The following is a 19,394-nucleotide window of genomic DNA, read 5'->3' on the forward strand; positions in this document are numbered from 1 at the left end:
TGCCTAGTTTTTGCTTAAACATCCTGGTAACTTATATTTTCCTTTTTGTTTCTCCATTTCACTTAATGATTTTCTATGTATTGTTGCAGACATCTCAACAGTGAGCATGCGCTGGACGATAGAAGTACAGCTCAATGTAGAGTACAAATGCAGGTTGTACAGCAATTAGAGCTACAGGTAAAACCAAATTTATTTTTAATATTACCTCAGTATTCCTCAAATTCCAAATTTCTGTAGTGTTCTGAAATGAGTTCCTGTGTACTCATTATTGAATGGAAGGTCCAAAACCTGTTGTTGTCCTTTCTTTTCTTTTCTTTTTCACTCTTCGGGAATGTTCACCTTCAGTTCCTTCTTTGGAACTGCCGCTCAGACGTTTCAAAGTCCTGTGCATCTCTGTGTATGCCGCGAACTCCCCACTACCTCTGTTAGCTTTCCATTTCTCTCTCGCTTCCCCTCCCTTTTGTCTTCTCCTGCAAGTGGGAAACGCTCTAAGTTAAAAACTTCAGTTGCCTGTTGTTAATGTAAGCCCCCTAACTTGCCATGATCCCTAACCTGGAGCTAGGCAGCCGAGCCAGGGAGAGAGACTGAGAGACAATGGATGGGGATGGAAGGCACATGGGAGCATCAGCAAGACTGGGCCAGTACGCACGCATGCACGCCCGTGAGCATGCTGTCTGAGGTTAAGGTAGAAGCTGCATGTGGATTTATTCCTCCTGTCAGTGCACACAATTTAAATATTTTAAATATGCACACAAATGCATACAGGCACGTATTGAGATATATATATATATGTATATATATATAATGTATGTATAATGTTAGACATTATATATATATATCTCATATATATAATATATACATATCACACACACACACACACACACACACATATATATAATCTTATTTTTGGCAGTTTGTTGGGCCATGTTGAATGTATTTTGTGACTATAGAAAATAAACGTCTGCAGATTTTCCTGGGGATCACAGTTGTGAGGGATGGGGGCCATTTTTAAATGTGGGTTCCACTTTTGATGTCACTTGTTGACGGACCACCATATTTTAACAATAATTCCCTTCTTGGTATAATTAATAGAAAATTAGTTTCTAAAAGTAAAAATTGGGTCAGAAATGGAGATTATTAAAATGTACAATTGCAAAAGCCTGACCCTGCAAACCCCATTTATGCAACCGAGTTCCAAAATGCTTTTGAGTGCTTGATGACCCACTGTGGCGTCTTCCTCTGGCTGGTTTAGTGTAGGCAAGAGGCTAGCCGACTAGGGGAAATTAAAACAATGTTGTACATTATATTGCTACCAGCCATCGAAAAGCCTATTTTGTATGCAAGACAGCAATGCCGAGATATATGGAGAGCCCTAGGCTAAGTACAGAAGATAATTACATTTGGAATTTTACTGAGTTAAGTCATTTACAGCTTCAAATAGTTGCAGAGAAAAATCAGCCAAAACACACTTAAACTTTTTGTTGTGACTTTTCAGGATAGAGAGGATTTTTTTAAATTAGTTATCATCTTATATGACAAATTACATTTTTTAAGTAAGATTGTCTCAAAAGTTATTTTCTTTAGCTAGTTAATATTTTTCCATTCACACTACAAGATAAGAACTTACCAGAACAGTGGGATATTCATACAGGCTAAGGGCACGTCATAAAATCCCCAAATTTTTACATAACTCTTTGGAAACATCTTTAAATTTAGCACGCTTATTCAGAAGCAAAACAATAGTGTTATTTATCTCCCCACCAAAGTTCACTTCTTACTGATGTGTGATAAGCCCTTTAAAAATTGGTTTCAACAGAACAAACCATATGGCTATTACTACCTAAATCTTTACGTAGTGGTGGTTACGAAGTGATACAAGTTCCTGCATTTATTCAGTGGATAAACTTAAATTCTTAATGTTCAGCTAGAATAAAGTGTTCGACTGAGTGTCATGGTTTGCCCCAGTAACTGTTCCAGAGTCCGGATTTGACTGTGGGGCCATTGTTCATTACTCCGAAACTGATGATCTACTTTATTCATTATTCCTCACTCTCCCTCCCCAAGAGCTGGCAAGAGAAGGAAAGGAGTTAGACCATCAGTAAGTCAAGTGGTTATCTCCTGGCAGCTTTCTTGTTTTTTGGTGGGTGTGGCTTGGCGATGTTATAGACCTTTTAAGAGGATTCTTTGATTATTTGTGGATTTCATTTGTTCATAGATTTCCCTTCATCCTTCAGCCCTAAATCCAATCAAAGGCAGAGTTTTCAACTTGTGATAGGAACCAAAGAAGATCATGTGGCCAGAAGTTACTATGTGGTAGTTACCTGTGATAGTCCTTGTAATATTTTTTGCTTCAGAGTTTGCTCTCATGGAGGAAGAGACGGGGTCATTCTGAAGGGTTTGGTTTCTTCACAGGTTGAGGGATTCGTTAGAGTGATAGACTGGTGCTTGTCAAGAGCCAGAGTTGGCAAACCACAGATCATGAGCCAAATCCCCAGAGCTAACAGAGGTTTTTACATTTTGAATAGCTGGGAGGGAGGGATCCAAAGAAGAATAAATTATGTGAAATTCAGATTTCATTGTCCATACGTAAGATTGTACTGGAACACTTGTTCGTTGACGAGTTATCTCTGGGTGCTTTTGCACCACAGCAGAACATTTGTATAGGTGCAACAGAGTCCTGTGGCCTGCAGAGCTGAAAATATTTACTGTCCGGCTGATTCGCACAGAAGTATACCAAACAATCCCTGCTCAGGAGGATTAAAAAAAAAAAAAAAACAATTTGCATCATATTATTTGCAACTTGTTCCCTTAGGGTCTCGGCTACCTAAAGGCCGGCTAACCCCTTGTTACATGTTCCTTCTTTGTCTTAGTGTATAAAACCATTCTAGTCACCACACTGGTCCAGTTTGCCCAGCAGCAGCTTCATATAACAAGTACTTGTCAGTCTTGGGGATCATGGTAAGCAGGCTGATGGATATTCATTCATTTATCCGCTCATCTACCAATTCATTTGGCAAACATCATCCAGAGCCTGGATGGCAGAAACGTTGGCAGAACATGGCAGAACATGGCAGAAACACGGCAGAAACGTTGCTGAAGCCAGTAAAGGGTACAACACTGAAGGAAGTAAGGCTACCCTCCTGGTTTTTACATTTCAGAGGAAAAACAGACTGTAAATAAGTAATTTGCCAGTGGCAATGTCCACTCCTTGGGTAGAGCTAGCTAATGTTGATGGATTCTTGAAAATACCGGAAACGTGCTCAGAAGAGAGTTTCGGTGCTAGAGAGGGGAGGAACCGGAATAGATTAGTTATTATTCAAGCAGATGAAATATACAAGACAATGTTAACAGGTTTAGCAGTTAAAGACCCCTCACCCTGAGATAAAGCTGAAATGCGGGACAGTTGGGGACAAGGAGACAATTATACTCAGTAGCTACACTCATTGTGGGCTTCCTATTACTCTCGTGTCCAGCATGTCTGTGTTTGTGCTGTCACGTTTGCCATTTCATGTGCCCATGTCTGGAATGTACTTTTTAATTGACGTAATGAACAGTTGCGTGTCCACTGGGACTGAGGTGTTGGGGAAACCAGGTCCCTGCAGCAGCAAGAATATGTTGAAGAGGTGTCCTTTTGCTTGAACGGCCTTCCCCTCTTATTTCCTGTTGGCATCGTCCCCCTATTCTGTCAACAGCACGCTAACGAATCACCCCATCTAGAGGGGGTGCCCTGTACATGACCAACTCCTTGACTACTTGCATTTGCCTTAAAGAAGGCATTTTCCAGACCAGGAAATACCTGCACCTCCAAGTATCCAAGTATATTACAGAATTATCATTTATTAACTTGAATTTGAAAAACATTTGTACCACTTAGCACCTCAGGAAAGAGTAATAGAGGTTTGAACAATTACCCACAGGTGTTCCCCATACTGTAGGAGGAGCAGGTCTACAGCCCCTACTACCCAGACCTGCAAGGACTTTGCACAGCAGTACTTAGAGAGAATTACTGTGATGTTTACATCTGGAAGAGGAGTCACATGTGTACCTCCATTAGAAAAACAAGCCCAATAAGCTCACGTTGGTTCTTACATCATAGATCAGTGGAGGTTCATCAGGTCTACCCTAGAGCATCGCTGTGCAAGGATCCCACAGGAGAGTTCTGGAGGGCACCATCAGCCAGCACCAGACATGACCAAAGCTAATGAAAGCCACTTGAGTGCTGTCCATTTTTAGCCCCCTGGAGCTAAACCCCAGAAACCATAACTCTGACCCAAAACCAAAGGCCCAGTTTGTGAGCTGAAATCAACCTCTCCTAAAGAATTAGATGAAAAAAACATTTTTTTTTTTATAACTATCGTTAGTCTCAGGGGATCGTGGCTACAGACGTTTCCTTTCTTGGTGCTGTCTGTACAACACTCTACTTGAATCACCTGAAAAGCCTTTACAATTCCAATGTTGAGAGTTAAGGCAACCAGGCAGAAATCAAGGTGACGGGCAATGAAGTCTGACTTAGACCCATCCCATCAGCATTGTGTGTGAGCCACATTTGTATTGCTTTTATTTTTGTGGGAAGTTACCAAAACATATAATACGTGTTTTCCTGGCGGTGGGCCCGTTATGTGGAGCTTGACAACCGAGAATGTCTAGTTAATTCAGTTCGCATGTTACACTCTGTTACTGGTCTCAGAGGGGAGAGGGGTCAAAAAGACATCTTAGTGGGCGTTGTAGGCCTTTCGGAATATTTCTCACCACATTTCATTATTACAAAGTCAGTTGAAATTTTTGAATTTTAGCAGTGGGCTAGATGGTGATTAACCCCGTGTATACCTCGGAGCCCAACATTGTAGAGAATTGGTAACCACACATAGGCACCTAACATCAATCATGCGGGTGAAGGACATGGCTTTTTGAGGCGAGGGCGTGTCTTTTAAGATTTTATCTGTTAGATGCTTTCTTTTGACACACTCTTCTTGATGCTCTGCCGACAAGGGGATAGGTTAGAACTGCAGATGGAAGATGTTCCCATAATCGATATGCGTGGTCTTACATAGGTCATGAATGTGCACACAGAACACGGGAGCATAGACACAGGGTCTGGAAGTAATGTTGAGGTGAGGAATTGCCCACCCATATGCCACGGGCAGGACTGTAAAGAGGGACCTGAGGCTTCCTTGATAGTTGAGCACCAGCCATTGACCAGACAGGTTTAGGGATTTAAATAATCATCTGGCTACCTGGGCCCACTCAGGCAGGAGATGCATAGGAATCGTCTCAACCATTAAGCTGTGAATAAGATGGCACAGAAGGTTATCTTAGTGGCTAGATAGGAATTCCATCTTGGGAAAAAGCATCTGATTTAACGGACAAGAAAAAGTCTTCTGACGGATTTCCCTTTCTTAGAAAGCTGAGGCGTTCATGGTGCAGATCTGTTTTTCTGGCCACACATATTAGTTGTGATGATCATGTGACCTTTGCTCATTTGTCAGCACATCCTCTCTGGTGTACGAAGGTGGGTTTTGAATGAAAGAGAAAAGGAGCCTTGGAAATGCAGTGTTTGCTCCTGTCCGCAGCTCAGCCTGTGTCAGGGGACGGGTCTCAAGACAGGCTTCCTCCAATCCTTCAGCCTGTAGACCCTTTAAAGTGAATGTCAAAAGCCCCCACGGGGAAAAGGAGCCATCCAAACCAGTGGGGATGATCAGCCTGGTCCTGGCAGCAGGTGGTGGTGGAGGGGTAGGACCTTTCTTCCTTAATAATTTGATTCCATTCGGTCACCAGTTATCAACTACCTATTGTATTCTGCGCACGGGATGCAGAGGAGCAAGGCAGCCTCTTCCTTCCTGTGCAGTGCAGCCGAGCAGGCCAGGAAGAGTAGCACGTCTCTGACTCCACGCCAGGCAGAGTTTATAAGAGGAAGCACAGGAGCATTGTGGAGGGCACGCGGGAAGGGACAGCGGCAAGTACATCGCAGGCCAAGAGAGCCGTTTAAGGATTCGCTTTGATTGTAGCGTCAGGGAGGAGAGTGGAAGAATCTGTGTTCGTTCTTAAATTCATCTCTCTGTTCCTCCAGAAATAGAGTGACCAGCCATCACGGTTTGCTAGCCTGGGACTTAGGATTTCCAGTTTCACAACTGGGAACGTTCCTGGCAAAATGGAATGATTGCTTCTTTGAATCCATTGGATTTGGAAGTGATCTGTACCATGCCTCGTGTTCTGCTTTTAATTTACAAAGAACCTGGGAAACCCTTTGAAAGGGTATTTCTTGAGTTCCCACTATATGCCAAGGCACTGTCCTAGGGACTTCATACCCCTAACTTCATTAAATCCTCACAACCTCCCTGTGAGTGGATACTACCCCATTTCCTCAGTGCTAAAAGTTGGGTTTTTTTTTTTTTTAAAGGAAAATTAGAACATTTGGAAATCACTACACACCGTACATCTAATGAGCATGAGTCCTGTCCCATTACTTCTGCCATTTCTTGTCCTTTGAAAAGGTATTGCCAAATCAGTAATTACCTTAACAATTATTGGCTCTTCGGGGTCAGAGAAATATTTCCCTGTGCTCTCGCCTCTTACCGATGAAGAAACTGGAGTTTAGAAGATCTCATTAATTTGTTCAAAGCCAATGGCAAATAATGGGCAACGCCCGGGATTCTAGCCCAGCCTGTGTAGCCTGTGCCTCCTTTTATGGCACTGCTGCCTTGCACTTTTCGTGCAGGGTCATCGTGGCCCATTGAGGTTCTGTGCCTACACCCAGGCGTTGCAGATCACTGGTTTTAAAACTTGGCTTTGTGAGACCATGCCTTTTCTCCGCCTCTTGAAGCTCCCTCCTCAGCAATCCCTGGCATTTGGGCAAGGCTGAAACTCAGTGACACAGGGATCACTTGGAAGTTTTGTAAATCATCTACCCCAGCAACCGTAAGCTCCAAGAAAACGTCAGCAGGGAGAAAAGTGTGCGAGTTTCAATAGCAGAGGGAGACATTAAGCCTAACACAAATCAGTTACCGCAGAGACTTTGCATGTGATTACTGTACCATTAGCGGTGCTGTTTGTAAGCACACTAGCTTCCTGGACTTTTGCAAATATATTATCTGTAATGTGTCCCCCCTTTGGACCTTTCTAACACCATTCAAGGCAATACTCCGAACGGAGTTCTGCACAGCACTGGCCTCACAGAGCCTCATGACTCTCCCTAAGTAAGCTCAGAGCCTGTGGGGAAGAAGTCCTAATGGCATCATAGCAGCATATTGTCCCTGCTTTGTGACTGGAGCCAAGAAAAAGAAGAGAGAGTCTCTGGGTTTCTCACTTCCACGTCCCCCTTTGAAAACCAAGACACTTATTTTTCATAATTTAAAATCCTGCTTAACTCTGGGAGCATTAGAATTCCTAGACTATGACTTGAGTATTAGTGTGCGTCTGCTTTAAATGTCAAGAGAGTCTTTAATAATAACACGTAAGGAATGTTAAGATGGTGACAGAGTACAATAAAAGTAGGGAAATTCTTCCATTGGGGCGAAATGAACCATAGGTTGCCTACCACCTGAGAGCTGCAGTTGTGTTAAAGAAATCATTTACAAGTTCTCACTGGTGCTGAGTTTTGAAGGCATGTGACTGACCGCAGTTTGATAAAGTGGGTCGAAAATAACTATTTGGTAAATACTCAGGCAGAAGAATTTGATTTCTTCTCCTTCCACATCGCTGTTTCGTTTGTTTTTGTTTTTGTTTTTGTTTTCTCGTTTGTCTTCTTTTGATCATACGTACTTTCAAGACCCGTGAGACTGGATGCACGCTGTCTCGCTCAGTTCTGTTTGGATCGTCATTGTGTATAAAACTAACCTTCTGCTGTTAAGGCATACCCAGACCGTGGAAGAGAGCCCTTTCTCCCAGACCTCCTGCATCAAACTCATACATGTGGGGTCTTTCTGAAAACTTACTCCCACATCCCCTTGCTTGGTGTGTTTGGCTTAGCAAGTTTACCTGAGACCCCGGTCAATTAAATTGGGGATCATCATTGTATGGGAATAATCTCGACTTCCCTGCTCATCAGTTAGTTGAGTGCCTGCTGAAACTCCTTGCCTCACCCTCCCTTGGGGCTTCTGCAGTGTTGTTCAGCCAAGGGGGTGGGAAGAGTGGCAGAGATCTGTGTTTTCATTTAGCATCCCAGGTGCTTTTGACAGTCATACCAGAGTGGGAAGGTCCGACTAGGCATCATATGACTGGGATTCTAGTCTTATTTCTGCCTCTTCCCAGCTCCATGATCTTGGGTAGGTTCACCCTTTGAGCCTAAGTTTCCCCCACTGTAAAATGCAGGAGTAGGACGAGAGGACTTGAAATAGCCACAACAGTCTTTGCTTCTTTGAAATCCAGTGAGGGACTCGGTCCCTTCTTCTCATCCGTCCTTTGGTAGTTCCGGCATTTTTACACATCCAGAATCCTTCATTTATTTCAGATTTTGTTTCTCACGAGTGAGGACCACCAAATTGGGCTTAAAATGATTAGTCCTCCAGACAACATATAAAGTGGTTATGTTAAATGAACCTAAAATCGTGTTCCCTTTTCTCTGCTAAAAGAATGAGTTTAATCTCCTTATTTTTATCTTTGAAGATGTTGAATGGCTCTCCTAGCCTTCGGCGGTTATCAGTGTGTCTGGAGCAGTACACGCGTTCCAGTCTTTCACAGCCAGGACTGTCTAAAACCTAATTTGGGGCCATGGCTAATAGAAGAGGGGATGACCTGTATCACCCAAGGGGAGAAAAAGCGTTTGCTTAGGATGAGGGAAAGATACAGTGAGAACCAAGGAAATCAATCCAGAAGCAATGGGCTTCATCTTTCCTGCACTTTCGTTCCATTCTTCAAAACCTCAAAATTCTCCCCGCATTGAGGCCAGCTTCAGACTCTGGAGAACTCGAGTTACGCTGGCCCAAGGTTCCAAGCATGGGCTCAACCAGTGGAAGTCTAAATAGGCTAGAATTGACTTAACTTTCCTTCAAAGAAAAGTTAGGTATTTTCAAATATTCGTGAAGCAGTAGGCTCTATGCTAAGCTTGTTATGTGCAAGCCCTTATCTAATCCTCAAAACAACCCTTCAGAGTTCAGAGATTATTATTCCATATTTAGAAGAAGAAACTAAATACTTTTAAAAAGGTTACATAATGTGCTCAGAGTCGCAGAGCCAGAATTTGAATCCAGCCTAGTCTGATTATAGTACCCACATCCTTCATCCATTTTCACCGTGCTGTCTCTCTACAAAGTTGGGGGGCAACCTGCGAATAAGCATTGCACAAGCGGGTCCCCTCAATGTGTGGTGCATTGACATTCCTCTTAAACCAGAAAACTGTGGTTTTCTGTGTCCACCAGGAAAACTCTTAGAGAGTAATTCTCTTCTGATAGTACAACATCAAAAAATTGTTTTAATTTGCCAGCCAAATTTTTAGTTGACCTTTGGAGTACATTTCTCATCCTCCTTCTCTTTGCTTTTCATGGGATTCAGTTTATGAGGGAATGCTGGAATATATACTTGGCAATATTAAATGTTTGTATTGTCATATTATAATAATGAAAGGATGCCGTGAAAATTGATGGGGATGCTGAGCTCATGGAATGATGGCATAAAAAGTAATAAAGAATCTGAAGCCTTTTTGAAGGGCCGGTGTATTAAACATGCAAGACAGCCCCTGTAGAGAGAGGACGTGGTTTCAATAGGTGTGAATGATTAGCTTTTTTGCCTTAAAGAATGAAAAGTGAATTTGGCAGGGTTTTTTTTTTTTTAATTGTTAAAAAGGATTTGTGTTAGAGCTGCAACTGATACAGTAAAAAGCCAAAACCCATCCAAGAATGTATTATATGCTAGTTTGTACTAATAATCAGATAAAAACAGAAACTTGGATTTTTGCCCTTTTTTCTGTAACCTCGTAACCACCTTTTATAATAAAGCAGAGCTAGGATGATAGACTTGAGTTTAAGGCAAAATAAGGCACCTGGGTAATGGGCAATGGACAATGAATTCTAAGTGATACTCTCATGGAAAAGTGAGAAAATGTCTCCCATGGCAGTGACCTCCGGGGTTATGGATGTGGCTGTGTGTATAAACTCTAGGTATGTGTTTGTGACATGGTGTTACTACGTTTGAGCAGTAGAAGGTCAGCACGGTAGACACTTGGATGGAATACAGACGTGTGGATTCCTTTTGATGCTGGGAATTTGGATTTCCTTCTACTTGGTCTTGGTAATTGCTACATCGACAATGCTTACCTCCACATTAAGTCACAGTTAATATTCATCAGACTCTTAAGTAAATATCACCTCTCACCCTTTCATTCTTAATGTTCAGTATGGCAGACTACTTGTTTTTAAAACGAATAATATATCTATATATCTATCTATATATGCGCCTTCATTCCTTCTTGCCCCGTGGTAACTTTTGAGACAAAGCATTTTTTAAAAATCTAAGAATATTTTGGTTCTAACATCTAAAAACTTAGAACACATTTAAAAAAACACACAAATAACTGTAGAAAAATGCCATTGCTAACATTTAATTGTCCTAACTGAGCCACTTTGGAAAACTAAATTCCTTTAGCATTATGTGTTCAGAGCATCTTTGAGTTTGGCTGTTCAATAACTTACTAAAGAACAGAGGGTGAATAACATAAAGTGGCTCCTAATATGGTATCATTTTCATTTCCTGTTTGTGGAAAGATAAATGCTAACACTGTAAGGCTTTTTCCTTCTTCTTAATTTATTCCTCCCTGCACCACAAGGGAATAAAAAGGAAAAAAAAAATCAAATGTGATATGGCTTGAGACTGAGTCATCCAGTTAAGATACGCCGAAAGCTTTTTTTCTCTTGCTTTTGTACCTTTTCCCTTCCCTCTCTCTGCCTTTGCCCAGATGCTGAAACACCCCTTTCTCTTAGAAAACACCTTTATTTACAAAATGTCTTATTTGACTTGAATTTTGGGATAATTCAGCTTACCAAAACTTGGGGTTTCTTTTTTTTCTTTTTCAAGAGTTTATCTTTAAATAATCTCTGTACCCACCATGGGGCTCAAACTTACAACTCCAAGATCGAGAGTCACATGCTCTACCAAGTGATCCAGCCAGGAACTCTCCAAAATTGGTATTTCAAAGATTTAAGGTTAATTATGTGACATAGAAGAAATGAGTCCCTCCCTAGTTCAAAGGCATTATTTTGGATAAGTGGTCTTATAAAAGTGCTGTTCTAAGTAAGACTCTCTCTACACCCTTCTCTCGTGCTTGTTTTCTCACCCCCCCCCCCGCCCACTCTCTCTCTCTCTCTCTCTCTGTCACTCACTCATTCGTTACGTCTACATTTCCCCAAAATTCCACAGCCCTTCTCTTAACTATACCTTTATCTTTTGGAACTATACTTCCCACTTACTTTACAGAGGTAATTCTTATCATGTCTGGTATTTTTGCCCAGAGCATCTTTGCCATAGACCTCTTTGCTGCAGCGATTTTTACCACAGAACTAATTGTCCTAAAGCAATTTTGCCATAAGAGATTAAAAAAAAAAAAAAAAAAGGAACTGGTTGACAGTTTGGTTTGACACTTGGGTTTCATTTCTCCAGTGACAAAGTATTTCCATTTTTACATTTATATCATGTACAAATGTAAATCTTAACCCTCATGCTGGGGTGTACCATGGCACAGAGTTTTCAGCCCCCGTTTCCCATAGAACTTTGGAACATCTGTCACTGGACATGTGACAGTGGGCCGAGCACAGAGAACAGCGTTAGAAGGCTTTCACAACATAGCACGGAGCTCAGTTACAAACATATATTCTAGTATTTGGAAACCCTTGCCTCTTCTAATGAAGGAAGAAGTTTAACGAGGGTGAATCAAAGCAACAAAAAACCGTGATACTGCGAAGAAAAGAGTTTGAAGCTAGGTGAAATGCCGAGGTAGAATCCACAGAAGAAAAGCCGTTATTTGTGCTCTTGTTGCCACCATCTCCACTGTAGCTTCTGAATGCGTCCCAAATATTTTTTTTTTTAGTTCACAGGAGAATCCCTTTCATTTTGTTACTCATTTTATGTGTGTTCCCTTACGCCCTTCTTCACCATCCCTCTCTTACTTGCCACGATTTTATCCTTTATGGTAAAATTGTCTTCTGGACGATCAGGTGTGCGGCCAGAATGCTTGTGGCAAAGATGCCGGTGGCAGAACTATCTCGAAGCAATTATTTTATGTCTCCTTTGCCCAGGTGTCTCAAATTATCAAAACTATCACCATGTTAAAATGGTTGGAGGCACGTATAAAGGAAGTAGCATCCAGTGAATAGTATTTGAGTGCCTCCAATGTACATTTGATGAAAAACTTGGGTGCTGTCAGAAGGTAATTCTCTGTACAATGAGAAGCCTTAAATTTTTGCTCAGATGGGACTAACACATAGTAGGTGCTCACATACTGAGGAAATGAATGATGAAGCTTGTTCTCCATGCCCTTGACCATAAGAACTTGTCATCTCCTGTAGCCCTGGGCTTGCCCGGCTAACACTGCTTCGCAGCACTGTGCTAATCCATGCCTGCCTGTTAAGAAAGGTGAAGTTAATTTCGCATAAATGTCCCCATGTGTCTGGGAGCTTTTCCACAACCACAAAAGATGAATTTATGAGTTTTAGCTACCTAGCTCATTTTCCTTTGGCTTCCTCATGAATAAGATTGGTTAATAGGCATGATTCACGTTTTTGTCTTTTAGCTGTCTGTGTTACATGGGACTCCTTGGTGCCAGCAGGTCTAGAACTTCCCAGTTAAAAGCTAATGCATCTTGTGTTGAGAAATCTCACACTGACACCTCCAGTTACTTCGAGTTTGGCAATGGTTGTGTAGATTTCAAAACGATTAAGCAATGAGAAAGATTTTGTCATGTGCAATGGTGCTATAGTTTAATTTGGAATATGTATCATTTTGGATGTTAAAATAGTAATGCATCTGTATTCAAAGAAATAACAGAGCACTTTCTTCCTACTAGCTTGCAAAAGACAAAGAGCGCCTGCAAGCCATGATGACCCATCTGCACGTGAAGTCAACAGAACCCAAAGCCGCCCCTCAGCCCGTAAGTACCGAGCTACCCCCGGGGGAAACTTCACACTGTTTCTTTGCTGCTTCCTCACCCCTAAGCATAGGAGGCAGGAAAACCTACTCTGGCAGCTGTTAGTATTGAAGGACATAAGTCAGTGGAGTGTTTCCGGTTACCTTCTATAAAGGGGGTGGTGTGCAGGGCATTTCACAACGTAGAGGATGATTCAGAATCGGTCTTTGGCCACGAGGCCCAACAACTCGCTCTTCGGGACAGATGATTGATGGGTGTACCAGGGTACGAAAATATGATAGGTCGCCGGGAGGGGGAGAGGTCTTTCTAAATGGTGTGAACCCAGAAAGAAGACAGCCAGACCATGGAGTCAGAAGAAAAGGGCATTTCAGCCTGCATTAGCCAAGAGACTGCGGGTAGGAGAAAGGGAGCGAGGGCCAGTGCAGTCTAACGGTCACAGAGGAAAGACATAAGAAATAGGAAGCACACTGTTGGAATAGCTGGAAGCTAAAATTGTGGAGGGCATCTAATGGTTATTAGAGAGTTAGAAGTGAATATTACTCTTTTGCAGTTAGGAGTTCCAACATGGTATGTTGAAATTACGTTTAACTTGCAGGAATCTCCTACTTCTTGCCTTGTTTCCTTTTCCTTAACCTTGAAGAGTGCCATCCGAGCACAGACAGTTAATATCTAAGCAGAAGGATGGTTTCTAAACCCCAAATCCTGTCTTGGGCCTCATTCCTGGCTATAAATTGATCTCTTTAACAGTTGTATTTCTCATATACTTATATTTCTAAAAATCTCCTTAGTAGCTTCCACTGATTATTCAAAATGGAGAGAGTGCTTTGCTTCTTGATTTTTAAGATTTGTAAAATTTAAAGGTACACTGCCTTTATTTGATTTTGCTTGGAGTCACTGTGTGAAAATTAATTGAGCGTTGACAATCTATAGTTAGTACCAGCAATTTTAATCAATATGCAATGATGCAGCGTAATGGCAAAGTATTGGTTTATCTGTTTTGACTGATTTTTTTCTATAAATAAAGCAAACATACACCCATATATGTATGATTTATGATGATAGAAATAAAACGGAGTCAGACTATTAACCCAGCAAATATGGTAGCCTGCCAAGATGCAGTTGGCAGACAAAATTAATGTCTGAAACAGAACACATTACTGAGATATAGGACATAAAATCATTAAACACTTTGTGCATCCATTTTTACTAGGAGAGAGCCCTTAGTTTCCGTGTTTTGCACTAAATGGCCATAGGACTGAATGTGTAGGCTACCAAAAAGAAAGGGAAACAGAAAAACCTAGGCCATTGGGTATAATGGGATGAGTAGTCAGTTGTGCCATTTGTGTTGACTTCATCAGCCCCTTCTTGTAATCATAGGAGCCCAGTTTAGGAAGCTGGTAAGACCCGGAAATGACTTCATGGGGTTTTCCAGTGGGCACAGCCAACCGCTAAGGGAATCGATAGCCTTCGGAACTCTCATGAAGTCTTCAGGTGGCTTCTGTTTGGAATGGCTTTTTCCCCAGGATATGAGGGGTATGGGTCTTTGAACCTAGTAATAGGGGAGAGAATGGGATTATCTCCTACTTCCTCCATGGATTCAAAGCAATGATAGAATACTGTTTGGCCTCGGGACTCTGGGAGGGACTCATTTTGTTCATGGGGCTCCTTGGGAGGAGGAGGGATGAAAGTGGAGAAGGATTTGTGAAACCCCATGGGGCGCTCCGTGAGTGCTGGGGCAGGGTGTTGGCAGAGAGGGCCATCCATCCAGGCAAGCCTGCATAGGCCACAAAAGGACCCTTGGGAATCTCCATGAAGACCAGTGTGGAGCAGCCAGTAAACAGGGAAAAGCAGTCGTGGGGGAAATGCACTGGGGAGGAAGGTTTGTCTTGATTAGTATTTAAAAAAAAAAAAAAAAAAAATGTTTTACATTCTAGAAAATTGTAACTTCGAAGGGGACCTCCTACTAAATTTATTTTTAACTGTTCTATTGAAAATTCTCTACCACTAGTCAACATTATCTCTTAGTAGTTCAGCACAGTATTTCTTTATTAAAAGAAATAGGCACGAATATTTTTGACTGAAAAATTAATAGCTTTTGAATTCATACACAGCAGGTTTTCTTTTGCAAAGAAGTCCAATATCGCTGCACAGCACTTCTATAACCATTTATTTAGTGTCCAAGTCAAACCTTTGACAGCTAGAGCAGCGCTACAAGCCAATATAAAGAACTCCAAGATGTAAACCAACAATAGGCCGTCTGTGTGAGGTTTGCCATTGTCAAATACATAGATTGTTTGGATTAGTTTATGTAAATGTACTGTTGTATTACCCTTTGAAAAAAAAAAAGATCACATTTGTGTATGAAAAGTGGTTCCCTTCACAGGCAGCATTATAAATTCCTTATCCTTTAACTTACATGTAAGAAGTAAAAATTGGTGCCTGACAAGCAGATATTGCGTGACACTCTGTTGCTGGAGTGAACCTGCCTTCTTTTCATTTATTGGAAAATAGAAAATTTTATTACAGATACCATCTTATAAATCAGGAATTATTAAAATACGTATAGGTGAGGCATTGGGAAATTAATTATAAAAGGTAGACGCGTAGTGTTCTGCATAGATTTCTCACTTCCTTGCCAAAAAGGGGCGGGGGAGGCACAGGCGTTTCGCAAACCCTTGGTTCTTTCAACTTGAGGGATACGGAGCTATCTGATGATCGATTCTCAGGTGCAAAATATTCCTTTTCCCTGCAATTAATTTATTCCACCTTAAATAATAGAATGCACCGTGTATCCTTCTAGAATCTTTGATTTGAAATAAGCAGTCGTCAGGATTCAGATCTAACCATAGATGGGGACTTTCATGTTACAGCCTTGCCAGTAAGTTGATGAAGTTTTTTTTTTTTTCTTTTTTCCATTTCTGTTTAAAAGGAACTGCATGTTTATTTTAAAATTCTTAGTCACTAAGTGATAGAATGCTTTGCTGTAAACGTTGCTTTTCACTGAATGCCATTTGGGTGGTACATGTCATTTGTTGTATCCAGTCATCCAACCGGTCGCTGTTGCACTGCATCAGAGAAACTGCCACAACCTTCTTGGATTGTTCTTACCTCCGCTCAGACACGTTCCCCGGACCCTTTTGCGGAACCCGTCTTCCCTGTGGGTAGTTGGAGGATATGCTCACCTCTGGACAGTCTCGAGTGTTTAGACCTGGCTCTAAGCTCATCCCACACTGGGACGTGCATAGGTGAGCTGGAGGAGGAGTGCCCAGCTTTCCTTTCCCTCGGACACCTTCAGTGGCACCTGTTCCTGCTTTGCCATAAAATCCTTTAGACCAGAAAAGAGCTCTCCTTTAGTAATTTATACCCAGGACTCCCACGGCCTGTTATGTTTGGAAAGGGAATTCCTGCACTTAAAGCCCAGCTATTTTATCAACAAGTATTTATGAAGTAAGCTGCTAAAAGCATAGAGCCCCCTCCCTGCCACTGAGGTGTTTGGAGTCTTGTGGGACAAGCTAACAACCACACACACCCACTGCATGAATTGTGCCCCGTGTTGTTAGAACGGCTCACCTACATCGGGGATTGAGAGAGTCTTCAAAAGGAAGCAACGGAAAGGAGTCGATCAGCGATTCTTTCCTTGGGTTCGGAGTAGGGGCGTGTGTGTCTGTGAGGAAGGCGACTGGGAGAGGAAGGCATGTCACGGGATCAGTGTGGAGGAAGCAAAGGGCCAGCCAACATCAGATAAACTAGGCTTTCCATTTTTTAATTTATTTTATTTGTCAGCTTTTGATTTTATTAAGGCTGGGCCCGGCGTGGAAAAGGATATGTAAAAGTTTCCCAGAGCGGCCGTATATTCTAGCAGTTGGGTAGGCACGGCGGGAAAAGCCTTTCTTGACATGAGTTTTAAAAGATTCTTCTCCTTTCCGTGTGAAGAGAAGCAAAAAACCCGACAGTAGTAAACTACCCTGATGAGACTGATGGCTATTCTTTTGTTCCAGACTCAGTAACATTCTCAAAGTAAACACCAGAGTGGATTGCTTTGGGGGTTCGTGTCTCCACGCTTGCTCCATGGAGAATTTGCTGAGCTGTTTATTTCCTTGGAGGGAAGCGTAACTCAGAGGACAAAACAATAACAACAAAAGAAGCATATCTGTGTTAGGACTTTATTAAGTTGTTAAGGATTTTTTTTTTAAGACTTCCCTCTCATAATGTCAGGAGAATCCTGTAAATCGTATTTTAAAATACTGAGGACACAAGAAGGACACATTACTTCAGGGTATTCCTGCACACCAGAAAACAACTCCTGATGCTGGAAAAACCACATTCCTTCAGATTTGGTGGGCAAGTAATTATAGCGTAGGTAGTAGATGCTTCTTTATGAAAATGTTATAAAACACTTACAGGAACTTGGATATTTGAAGCAAAATGCAGTATTACATTTTCCTTTTTATGCATTCTCTTTTCCTCCAACCATAGCAATTAGGACTGTTATGAAATAGTTTTTAGCTGCTATAAAAACAAAGTGTCCCCCCCTCCCCCGCCACACACACACACACACACACACACACACACACATATATCTGCAAAAGGGGTCTTTTAAGTCCTGAAGAAATGGCTGATCCTTTGGGCTGCTTGCGGCCTTGCTTTAGGGCTAGAGAAACAATATTAGGCAGCCATAAAAGATTCTCTAGCACAACACACACAAGCTATTTGTATATACTGTTTCATGAAGCCCTCCCTGCCCGTCCCCACCTCTGTACCATCACTTTCTCATTCACTGCCCTCTGCCAGTGCCTGGCCCAGTGCAGTAGCTGGGACAACAAACCAAAGCTTCCCGTGCCGTGTCCTAGCCGCCCCACGGACGCCCCTTAGGCCTCAGGAAGGCGGGCCCGAACGCCAGCCTTTCGCGTCTAGAAACACTGTGCAGTTTAAAGCAGGCCTCGAGCCCGCTCAGGACCGTAAAACAAGAGCAGAAAAACGAGTTCTGTGAGCCTCAAAGTCTCTACTAAGCAGTTAGGTCCCCTGGTGTTTGGGTTTCAGGTCTGCCTTTTGTTCTCAGAATCTGTTTTCATGTGAGGCAAGAGCACAAACAAAAACAAAAATGAGTTCTTATGGGAATACTTACAACAAGTCTGTTTCTGTCCGGGGTTTACCTCAGTGGTTTGTTTATTTTTTAAAAATGTGAGTGACTCATCATCTTTAAAAGAAGAGAGGAGGTTACTGTTCAAAAACTCGAGATTAATCTTTGAGAAAAGGGCTCAGTAGAGTAGCAGGCAGCTGACAGAGTCCCAGTAGTCCGGATGGGTAAGCTTCCCAGGATAGTCCTTGTGGAAGTGAGCTGGGGGGAAATCGGTGGTCGAGAGCCCACGTGCATTTAAAACAGAAAACCCTCCAGCTAGTTCAAGTGACGTAAGAATTTAACTTCTGGCCAGACCCTCAAAGCGATTATCTTTGCCCAAGTCATCACATGACAGAAACTTGCCATGTAGAAAATATGAGAGTTACTAACTTTTCTAAACATAGCAACTTCTTTTGAAATAGAAAATGGACACAATAAGAAAAATAGGAAAGAAACCCTCCCTGCCTCCCAGTTGGATCCCTTCCTGCTCCATGCCCCAGAAAAAAATAAATAAATAAAAAATAATCTTTTAAAACCTTAACTACGATCAGAAACCCGAAGCGCATATGCTTTCATTTCTAATTGATGATTATATTAAGATTTAATAGTTTACAATTAAGATGAATATTTCAGGATTATAGCAAAACCCACACCGTTCCCGATTTGCTCTTCTAAGATGGTAATTAATTTTTCTTTTTCTTTCTGTGGGGGTGGGGGTGTGTGTGTGTGTGTGTGTGTGTGTCCACTGTTTTCAGAGACCTTAATTAAAAGAGCAGGTTTGGTTTGAACACAGAGCCTGTTTTGAATCCTTCCCCCCCCCCCATCTTGTCTCTCCCTCGTGACCTTCCTCCCCGAAGATGGTTTCTCCTCAAGACAAGCATGTGATCATCAAACAGAAGTTTAAAAGTTAACAAACTTCTATAGCAGTTGACAAGGTTGACATTTCATTAACTTGTTGGTTCAGCCTTCAAATGATTTCACGAGGCGGAGCACCCCCTGTTTGGAGTTTACAGCTTTTTGTTCTTCCTTCCCTCACAGACTACAGTCATGTTTAATTTGGAATCTGGGCTCCTTTGGCAAATTAGCAATTAGAACAATTTTGTGGGAATATGTATATGTGTCATTAGTTTTCCTGCAAATTAATAGCAAGGGCAGAGGTCGGGCAGAAATTTTCCACTTGACTGCCGTTCCTCTATTGAGACTTGG

General features: G+C 41.9%; 1 protein-coding gene and 1 long non-coding RNA gene across 8 annotated transcripts in view; one reads left to right on the plus strand and one right to left on the minus strand.

Annotated features, from left to right (window-relative positions):
- FOXP1 (forkhead box P1) overlaps window positions 1–19,394 on the plus strand; it is a 512,105-nt gene that overhangs the window by 467,309 nt on the left and 25,402 nt on the right. For all 7 annotated transcript variants that reach the window (XM_040492170.1, XM_040492176.1, XM_040492172.1 and 4 more), the window contains 2 exons: window positions 90–177; window positions 12,989–13,072. In XM_040492170.1, the coding sequence (XP_040348104.1) occupies window positions 90–177; window positions 12,989–13,072 (172 nt within the window). The remainder of the gene's footprint in view (window positions 1–89; window positions 178–12,988; window positions 13,073–19,394) is intronic.
- On the minus strand, window positions 16,184–18,227 carry LOC121041385 (uncharacterized). The gene is made up of 3 exons (XR_005795711.1): window positions 18,195–18,227; window positions 16,640–16,748; window positions 16,184–16,394 (listed from the first exon to the last, which is right to left on the minus strand). It is a non-coding gene; the product is annotated as an uncharacterized LOC121041385 (long non-coding RNA).

Source organism: Herpailurus yagouaroundi, unplaced genomic scaffold (genome assembly GCF_014898765.1).
Source record: "Herpailurus yagouaroundi ecotype Mexico unplaced genomic scaffold, PumYag 183, whole genome shotgun sequence".
In the NCBI taxonomy this organism is placed as follows: Eukaryota; Metazoa; Chordata; class Mammalia; order Carnivora; family Felidae; genus Herpailurus; species Herpailurus yagouaroundi.